Consider the following 10,928-nt stretch of genomic DNA (forward strand, 5'->3'; position numbering starts at 1 on the left):
TCATCTGTAGTGCCGTCTATTGTCAGTATCGCATCTTCGAAGCCTTGTTTATCGGAAGGCCAGGACCTGGATGAGATTGAGTAGAGGTCAAGACTCAAACATCGTGCACAAAAACTTTCAGTGTACACGGCAGGTTCTGGGAAAGGCGGGATGCGGGAAGTCATATCAGCCAGGACACGGGTATACAAATAAATCATGGAAAGGGGAGAACTAACAAACGACAAGCGGTCACGGGCTTACTTGACTTGTATTCATAATACTTGAGTAAGATTCTTTTCATTATTGGTCGGCTTGTGCTGACCCCTGTCTCACAGTATGAATCATGCATCTATCCAAACTCGATGATTATTATTTTCTGTAGTTACAATTCCATCCAGTACATACATAAACCAGCTACCGGTGCGTTCAGATCCTGTCATCTTATGAAAAAGAAAAAATATATTGACATATTATTTGATCGTAGACCCAGATCAACATGCGTCTCCGTCCATCTACATCGAACGCGGGTCAAACGAGACTAGAACGAGAGAACCTTGCATAAGTTAAACTGACACAGAACCAGTTACTCCTCCCTGGTGTTCCAGCTAGCTGCACACCAAACACAACACTGTTCAATAGCCTTATGCGCCAAAGACCCAGTACGCCAGGAAGAAAGCGAGAATGAAGCTCATGGCGTGCATTGAATACATCTTGTCACTTGGCGCAGCGGCAGTTTGAACAGCCGACTCAGTCGGGATGACACTTGTGGAAGTAGGTTCGGTAGTAGTTCCTGGTTGTGTAGAGTCCGGCTGAATGTTTGCTTCGGATGTAGTTTCGACAGCTGAGGTATCCGGAGATGTCTCATCAGATGAGCTAGGTGTTGCCTCTGCGGCACCCCCGGTGCATATATCCCCTGCCGCGTCGCAACCCGAGGCGGCGTAGAAAAGCCCTGCAAGCTGTAAGTATTAATCTCGTTCAGAATAAGATGGAACAAACCAGTAAGAGTAACTAAAGCTTCGGCACACACTGTGTATTCGGAGTGTATGTTTTTTGTCGAGTCACAGCAAAGGCATGAAGCAGAGGCTTCAGTTGGGGCATTGGAAGGGAGTACCTTAGTGCAGTGATTGTAGACAGAGACAACTGTGGCGCAAGCAGATTCTGCTGCTGCTGTTGGGTCATCGACGGCTGCAAGGTTCGGAAAATCGGCAAATGAGAGTGCGTAGTGAGCCAGAGACAACATAAGGAGGAATTGCTGCATCATGGCTAATCAGATATGTGATAATTGACCTAGGCTAGGGAAGGTAAATGAAGAATAAGTAAGGAAGGAAGAGAAAAAGAGTGAATATCGTGAGAAACGGCTCTTTAAGTACTTGTAGAATTTACTGAACTCTATAATGGAGGTGCAGTATGAAAATCTCGTGTTACAAGTTAGGTTTAACCACCCCGGAGTGAGTTCTCCGTTTATTGTAATTACGTATATATAATATTAACATGTGAGTCTCAAGAAAAGGCATTGTCTCTTTTTGCATTATAAACTATACTGTAGGCCTGAAACCAGGCTTGGCTATTACGAAATAACAACATCTCTTTTGATGCAACCTGGCTGAGACATAAATTCAAAAGCTGCCGCCTAGATAGGTTATGTATTTCTCTTAAAGTTAAAAGTTGGGTTATATTTTAGCTTTAGTCTTAAGGTTATAAGCACAATTTGTTAGTATCCCGCTACCTGACGGAGGCTCTGCGGCAACCCTAGCGTGTACCGGCTTCTTGGCCTTCCGTATTTTTGCGGAACACATGTAAGACCCTCACATTTACATCCACATTCGGCCCATCATCGGCTAGGGCAGGCGATGGGCCCGACGTTCAGGAACTCCCATTTCTTATCGAATAAACATCACATTAGATCAAGGATCCCTCGAGTTGTAGACCAGAACCCGTGTCGAAGAGTCGATAGTGGTATTCAGGTATGACAACTACTGGACAGAAGTGATTATGGTAAGCAAGGAGTTACTCACAAATGTCGGCTCTGCTGCAAAGTAAAGTATGTCCACTGTGTAATTGTCAAAAATGATACAACGTGAAATCTTTCCGTATAGGTTCGGGGGCAAGGAATTGATGACAGCCCCGGTCTGTGACGGGCAGCAAAAACGCCTTGTCAGCCAGTCATCATCGATCTAGCCACTTTGTAATTCTAGAACGACACCCCGACGCCACCATCCTCCGCATTGTGTCTGACTGCTTCTAGCTAACTGTCTTAGTATAGGAAAGTGTGGAGCAAGGTACTGTACCTGTCCCCTCTACGTTCGCTTCAGACTTGCAATATTACTGCGTCTTTTACCTTGCTAAAGACTGCTGGCCCTTTCTACGCATGAAAGAGAGTTCCTTATTTCTTGCCCTTATATACAAAAGCTGGAGAGAGTAGTGTCGGGCGAGGTTTACGTAAATGATGCATCTGCAATTTATTCTGTTGATCGGACGTAGAACTTCATCTAATCTGTCTAAAGTGCGAATACTTGACCTTTCGGTGCTGTGGGTAACTCGAATCAGAGTCACTTCCAACTCTGCCCATCATAAACTCAATCGGAGGATTTGGGAAAAGCTGAAGCAGTATTGCAATGCTATGACTTGACCGTCATGGTGATCTCTTGACGCGCTAAGACTATCAGAGGTTGGGTGGTCACGTTCATTCAGCCTAGTCCTACAGCTACAGCCACACGTCTGATAGTACCGTTGAGTGCAGCAAGCTAAGGTATTGAACACCCATTGTATGATTCCCCTGAGAATTTCCATGTGGCATTGAACAAGAAAAAAGACAGAAAGGAACACTAACACCCGGGCGTTACATGGAAGGCTTTCTATTGGAGGGGCAGCTATGCGGCAGCCCTCCTGTCTCATCGTGCCGCCATCTCCGTCCGTTTCCAAGCGGAGGATGGCACACGACATAACTTGTAAATGATCAAATGCGACGTACAGAACATCTTTCCTGACATCTAAATAAGGCATATAATAACGAGGTGGTCCCCTTTGCTTTCTTGGTTTGCCAGTATCAGGGACAGATCATCGCACATCAATTTCATCATCGCACATAAAGATGACTTCTCTAATATATTTGATTCCCCCTCTTACTATTGTCAGCTATGTTTTAGCCGCGGAGGGAAGGGCGGAGCCTACTTTGCCGTCCCCAAGGATGACGAGTATGGCTGAACTGCTGGAGAAGTTCGAGAGGGAAGTATCGCCGGCCCCAACATCGCCACCAACAACTCTAGAAATGAGACTATTTCCACGAGATTATTCCCTGCCCTCAGACTATTGCGGTTGGAATGTTGAACGGAAATGTCAGTTAACTTCCATGCCCCGGTAAAAGATTTACCAACAAAGTGAAAGCGGATACTTCGACATGTGGTGGAATAGGAGAGTCATGTGTGAACTATGGCAGTATACGTGGCTGTTGTAAAGGGCCTCTATCCGATTGTGCTTCTACGACCTTCTTCTCCGTCTGCGTTCCTTTTGCGAGCGTGGACACAAGCAGCACCGACCAATGTACATCGGGAACCGTATGCTGGTTTGTACCCGTCTCTTCCCTGAGAGTGTATCACCCGCGTGCTGACTGTTTCCCCAAGCCCATCGGACTATCCACAATGTTGGACTATCTTCATGTCGTCGAGGGCGAATCGAGATATGACATACACTGCCGTCAATTGCTACAAAAGTAATGCCCAAGATACATTCTATATGCAAGATTACCCGCCTTTTACCAGCACAACCGATGTGGAATCCGCCTCAACCGAACCGGATACTTCAACCGTGACTACCACTATTCCACCAACATCTACAACATCATCTTCAAATCCAACCCCCGTCGGCGCTATTGTCGGTGGTGTTGTCGGTGGCCTCGCAATAGTTGCTCTCGTAATCCTTGGCATCTTCTTCTACTGCCGGAAGAAGCCCACGAATATGCCCCCAGTTGAACAAATCATCAGTCCAACCACACAGCCACCACATCAACCACCACATCAGCCAAGCTTTGCTTCACCACCAGTGTACAATGCTCAAACTAGCAACCCCACTTGGCTGCCTGCTAGTCCCAGTCCTAGCTCGCCAACATATAACCCTGCTGGTGTACACTATCAAAACATGCCCTCAACTTCTCCTCAACCTGAACAGTTCAGTAATGTCCAGATTACTTATGAACCAAAGGAGGTACCGGCTACTAATCCAGTGGGCATGGGTAACAACCGCGCCGAGCTGAACTAAGGCAGGGCATTTAGAATATTTCACAGCGTTATAATGCCATTTTCAACAACAGGTCAAGGTATGCATCTAGTATTTCAGGCTACATTTATTTAGTATAATTACCTAGTTACTAGCATTAAATTGAAATATAATCTTTTTTAATAAACTTAAATTTAAATTACTTAAAAGGTAAAATAGAGTAAAAGCTTTACTAAATAGAACTTAGTATTAACGCTTAATACTTTTATTTTCTATATTACTATAACTTAAATACAATCTAAACTAATTATTAGCTACTTGTTACGATCCCCGCGGTTACATCACGTGTACCCCACAAGTTTCACCCTATCAGATGTGGTCACCACCACACTTCCTGACATAAGCCGTGACCACTCCACCATAGTCACCTCCAAACACTACAATCACAGACAGTAACCAGCACAGTCACCATTAACCACGGTCACTCCAACCGTAACCACCTCATGTATATATACATTCATTTAGCACTAGATAGAACACTTAGCTCACCAGCTATCAATAAGACTTCTTTACCTAAATACGCCTAACCCGCTCTATTCACTATTAAGAGACGTAACACTTCGCAACGCTCAGTATCTACGCCCTACACATCTGCCAACATAAACCTAGTACAGACTAGTTTATCCCTTAGGAACCCTAACCATTACACGTTAATAGCTCTTGTTCAGACTATACCGCGTAACACTAAGCAATACCTACGCAATGGCACCTTCCACTCCAAACCAACCCACTACCGCACCCCATGGCCAACAGCCATCTCAGGCAACTCCACCTAACACCCATCCTACCCTAGAGGAGGAACTCAACCTCCCCATAGACACCAAAGATAAGGAAGAAGAAGAAATTGCCCTAGCTCATCCGAGCAGCCATAAGGATAAAGTTACCAAGCTCAAACGAAAAATTCAAGAACTCAAGAAACAGCATAACGAACTTCTTAACGCAGCCAGATACAACTCTAAAGTAGCCAAAACCAAGATTAAAGATCTGAAAGGAAGAGTAACCAACATCGCTGGAATTGCCAAAATCCTCGGCAAGGAAGCAGAGAAAAGCCAACGACTCTACAAGGAGCACATCGAACACACCGCAGCACTCGCCTTAACTGGAAAAGACCCAGGAGAAATCCTTCAACCTCGCCAACCCGACCCGTATGGAGGCGAACCAGAAAAACTACAAGGATTCCTCACCAGTCTACGCAGCTACCAGATGTACTACCCAATTCAGTTCAGCACCAATAAACTCAGAGTCAGACACGCCATAAGCTTCCTCAAAGACAAAGCTCAGAGACTCATGGAACCCATCGTCAGAGATTTTGTAAACAATCCACCTTACGCCCGAAAAGAAATGACTACCTATGTCTACGAAAAATACAAACACTTCGAAAAAGAACTCACGCATACCTTCGGCATTACCAATGAGAAACAAGAAGCTAAAATGAAAATTCAACAGTTAACCCAGAAAGGGTCTGCAGCAGCTTACCTCGCGGAGTACCGATTCCAAGCAGCTAAACTTGATTAGAATGAAGCAGCCCACATGGCACAGGTATACCTTAGGCTCAAGTCAGAAGTCAAAGACGCAATAGTCTACATCAGAGACAAGCCCAAAAACCTGAACAACCTCGCTGCTGTGGCTATAGAAATCAACAACCAACAGTTCGAACAACAAAAAGAAAAGCAAGCCAGCAAACAAGGAGGATCATACAACCCGAGTTAGAATAAGAACAACTCAAATGGAAATCGCAACCATGCCAACCAAGGAAAGCCTCGACAACCCGACACTTCCTACGGCACTCAAGCTAGACCTATAAACGTAAACACCACACGCATAGGACGACCAGCGCCTACTTGCTAGAACTGCAGCAAGAAAGGACACCGGGAACCAGAATGCAGAAACCCTATAAAAACTAACCAGAAGTACAAACCAGTACCCAAAGGTAAGAACATTCAACAAACTAACACACAGGAAGAACCACAAATAGCTATACGCACCCCAAAACAAGTAGCCATAACTAGGTCAGGATATAACACCTCACCAACCCAAAGTTGGTCAGAAAAGCCCGAACAACCCAGGGACCCATTCATAAGCTACTAAGAAACTTTAAACAAATACTACCCAGACGGGCAGCAACTAGACCCGAGCTACAACGCTCTCAAAGACCCAGAATTTATAAAGAAACAACAAGAAGACAACCAGAAACACGCCAAATACATAAGACAGAGAAAAGAAAACGACCCTGCGTTTAAGGAACATTGCAGGGAAATCTCAAAGAAAAGCAGAAGCAAGCAACAAGGCTGGAAGCCTATACCAGAAACAAATACCCCAACAAACACTAGATGCAAGATTGCAGTTGCAAGAAAGGGAAAAGAGACCTCCCCTAACCCGGAAGGACCTCTAACCCCAGAGGAAGTCTCGCAAGGACTAAACCAACTTATAGATCAAACCTTCTCAAAACTACCTATTCCACAGTCAGACAGAACCATCAAAACACTTCAGGAAGTAATAGGACAGACTAATGTCAATACTACAATTAACAACATCCCAACCAAGCGAACGCGACCCAACCGACACTACCAAGACCCGAATTATGCCAGTACCGTACAAATAGACCTAGAAAGGCAATACGGGACCACAACCACCAAACACCAGAAGGCACAGGCCTAGAAACAGAAACACGACTATAACAACAAATGGGAAGACCAGACCAGCGAAGCAGTACTACGAGCAAAAGAACAAGCTGAGACAGTACAAGACGACGACATCTACATAAGGGCAATCACCGCAGAGCAAGAACAGAAACCTACCAGTTCTATCCAACGACCTATGGCCTACCAGGATCTACAACGATACCCGAACAGCCCCAAGCACAATCAGATCTCGTAGATATCGTACACAGCTTACTATTGCGCATTACACTGACAAGAAAAAATAAGCAACAACTGCTTCCCACTAAACACCAAAGCCCATGTTCACCAGAGGCCATACATCATTATCAACACTATAGGATACCGGCTATCCAAACAATACCTAGAGAATAAAGTAATAAAGTTTACTACCCACACCGAAACCAGGGAACAAGCACTAGCGCACATTCAAAACAGACGCTCCATCGATCAATAGAAACACCAAGTAAAGTCAACTACACCGATAAACCTGCGAACCAGGGAAGAGGACGACGAGCGCCTCATCAGAAAATGGCAACAAGACACGAAGGGTAATCCCGACAGAGGGGACACACTGGACCCTGAAACCCTACGACAATGGGAACAACAGGAAAACAAGGAATGGCAAATGAGCGCAGAAAGCCAAGAAGCCATACAATCAGAAAATAAATGCCCAGACGACGCATTATGCTACAATAGCGAATGCGATCTTCAACACCCCAACTAACCGGGAAAAGACAACAGCTTGCTGTACTAGAGCCGCAGACAAGCGCAATCACGAAGCCAGCAGTGCTTTCAAAGGCTCTCAGAAGGACCGCCTGCGGTCAACAAACTTGCCTAGAAATACAAGTACGAATCAAGGGAACGTGGCTAAACGCACTACTGGATAGCGGAGCTGAATCCAACATAATTAACCCTCGCACGGTTAACAAGTTGCAGCTACCATGGAAATACAAAAACAAGCCCAACCCGTTAACAAACTTCAAAGGAGAAAGAGCAGCCTACAACAGAGGACAAATTACTAGAGAGATTAATCACTTGAAAGTATTCGTCAGAACTCAAAGGCACAACATCAACTTCAACATCGCACCAACGTCAGGCTTCAACCTGTTCTTAGGATACCCATGGCTACATCGCTACAACCCGCAATTTGATTGGAGGACTAGCCAGATCACCCGCATGGATGATCCCTCCGATACAGAGGACAATTCGGAAACAGACAACGAACAGAGATCTCAAACTTCAACTAAAGCAGCCAGCAAAGTACGGCGTGAGAAACACTCTCACCCACCCCCAAAGGGGACACAACAGAAACACGAAAAAGGCAAGACAAGACATATCAGACGAATAGTCGCGACATTCGGCGCACAGCTGCACGACCTCGACACGAAATTAGAACAACAAAAGACACCACTCACGGAAGACAGACTCAAGAACGTACCACAGGAGTACCATTGCTATAAGAAATTATTCAAAGAAGAATTAGACACCAAGGTACCGCAGCACAGTCGCTGGGACCATAAGATCGTACTCAAATCAGACGATCTACCATTCCAGAAAATCTACAACCTCAACGAGCTAGAACTCACTACGCTCCAAGATTACCTAGAAGATAAACTCCGAAAAGGTAACATATAAGAATCAACATCCTCAGCAGGATTTCCCGTAATGTTTATACCTAAGAAAAACGGAAAACTACAACTTATTGTAGATTACAGACAATTAAATGACCTTACCGTCAAAGACAGGACCCCACTTCCGCTCATTACGGAACTTAAGGACCAACTGCAGGGAAAACAAATCTTCACTGCTCTTGACCTCAAAGGCGCTTACAACCTTATCCGCATCAAGGAAGGCAACGAGTGGAAAACCACCTTCAGAACCAAATTTAGACTATTCAAATACTTAGTCATGCCGTTTGGTCTTACAAACGCACCAGCCACCTTTCAACGGATAATTAACAATGTTCTACAGCAATACCTAGATGTATTTATAGTATGCTACCTTAACAATATCCTAATCTTCTCAGATAACAAAGAAGAACACCAGGAACACGTCCACAAGGTCCTTAAAACATTACAGGACACAAACCTTTTAGTAGAACCGGAAAAGAGTCACTTCCATATTAAAGAAGTTGATTTCTTAGGACACACCATCTCACCAGGAGAAATTCAAATAGACCAAAAAAAGATATCAGCAGTACAAGACTAGCCTATACCTACCACAGTCAAGGAAGTACAAAGCTTCTTAGGTTTCGCCAACTACTATCAACGATTTATCAAAGACTTCAGCAAAATAGCTAATCCTCTTACGGAACTCACAAAGAAGGATACTAAGTTCATATAGCACAACAAAGCACAGCAAGCTTTCGGAAAGCTACAAGATGCTATATTAAGCGAACCAGCTTTAATCATCTTCAACCCAAAGAAAGAAATAGAACTCGAGACCGACTCCTCAGACTTTGCCCTAAGAGGACAAATCGGTCAACAAGACGATCAAGGTATACTACACCCCATCGCCTTCTACTCTCACAAGTTACATAGAGCAGAACTCAACTACCCCATTTACAACAAAGAATTCCTAGCCATCATCAATTATTTCAAGGAATTCAGACACTACCTTATGGGAAGTCTCCATCAAATCAAGGTCTACACTAACCACCAGAACATATCCCACTTCGCTACAACCCAAGAACTAAACCAACGACAACTACGCTACGCTAAATACCTATGCGAGTTCGATTTCGTAATCATACATCGCAAAGGATCCGACAATAGACGCGCAGACGCCATTAGTCGCAGACCGGACTTCGAAGAAGGAGTCACAAGCAAAGCCAGAGAACAAATCCTCAAGAAAAATAGGAACGGGGAATACCAATTCACCACCCCAGCGAGAACCATTGCAAGAACAACAACGCAACTCACCGGCAACGTCCTGATCAAGGAAATTTACAGAGCAAACAACGCTGTACAAGGACATGAGGTACAAGACGGATACTACGCCACAACAGAAGGAACCCTATACAAGAACAAATTCTGGGTACCTACAAGACTACAAGAACAATTAGTACGGGATATACACGAACATCCCCTACATAGACACCAGGGAATCACAAAAACCCTCAAACGGATCCAACACCACTATGGATGGCCGAAAATGAAAGAAACAGTGGAGAAGGTGATCAAACAATGCGACGTGTGCATGCGAACGAAAGCACAACGCCACAAACCATATGGCCAACTGCAACCTTTACCAGTAGCACAACGACCTTAGGACTCGATCACCATAGACTTCATAACCAAATTACCCCTGTCAGAAGAACCCTCGACCGGAATTTTCTACAACAGTATCATAGTTATCGTTGACCAACTCACAAAATTCTCATACTACCTACCCTACAAAGAATCTACAGACGCAGAAGAACTCTCCTATGTCTTTTATCGACACATTGTCAGCATACACGGATTACCAAACGAGATCCTATCGGACAGAGGACCGACATTCGCAGCCAAGTTCTAGCAAGCCCTTATGTTGCACCTAGGACTCAACCACTGACTATCGACAGCCTTTAGACCCCAGACAGACAGACAAACTGAACAGATGAACCAAGTACTAGAACAATACTTACAATGCTACATCAATTACAGACAAAACAACTAGGTTAAGAAGCTACCTGTTGCACAACTAGCTTACAACACTGCCTACAACGAAAGCACGAAATTAACACCAGCTTACACAAACTTCAGATTCACTCCCGACGCTTACCACAACGGTCGCGAACCAGACACAATTAACCCTGCTGCAATCTTAAAAGCAGACGAACTAAAAAACCTACATAAAGAAATGAAAACAGAACTAGAATTTGTCAGAAAACGAATAAAAAAATACTACGACACCAAGAAGGTAGGAGAACCAACCTTCAAGGAGGGAGAGATGGTCTACCTAGCCACAAAAAACATACAAACAAAACATCCTTCACACAAACTGGACTACAAATACATCGGACCATACAAAATCATC

The 10,928-nt window shown here is 44.4% G+C and overlaps 2 protein-coding genes across 2 annotated transcripts; one reads left to right on the forward strand and one right to left on the reverse strand.

Moving 5' to 3' along the window:
• Positions 1-620: 620 nt before the first annotated feature.
• B0J16DRAFT_315442 (uncharacterized protein) lies at positions 621-1,240 on the reverse strand (the record flags this gene model as incomplete). Its single annotated transcript, XM_046125250.1, has 2 exons — positions 621-928; positions 976-1,240. 2 exons carry the CDS (start codon positions 1,238-1,240, stop codon positions 621-623), a joined length of 573 nt encoding a protein of 190 aa, XP_045985635.1.
• A 1,830-nt stretch (positions 1,241-3,070) lies between these two features.
• Positions 3,071-4,233, forward strand: B0J16DRAFT_393684 (uncharacterized protein; the record flags this gene model as incomplete). Its single annotated transcript, XM_046132075.1, has 3 exons — positions 3,071-3,314; positions 3,416-3,533; positions 3,600-4,233. The coding sequence occupies 3 exons, from the start codon at positions 3,071-3,073 to the stop codon at positions 4,231-4,233; spliced, it is 996 nt and encodes a 331-aa protein (XP_045985636.1).
• Between the last annotated feature and the right edge of the window lie 6,695 nt (positions 4,234-10,928).

Source organism: Fusarium flagelliforme (genome assembly GCF_020744385.1).
Source record: "Fusarium flagelliforme strain FIESC 12 MPI-CAGE-AA-0113 chromosome Unknown B0J16scaffold_2, whole genome shotgun sequence".
Taxonomy (NCBI): Eukaryota; Fungi; Ascomycota; class Sordariomycetes; order Hypocreales; family Nectriaceae; genus Fusarium; species Fusarium flagelliforme.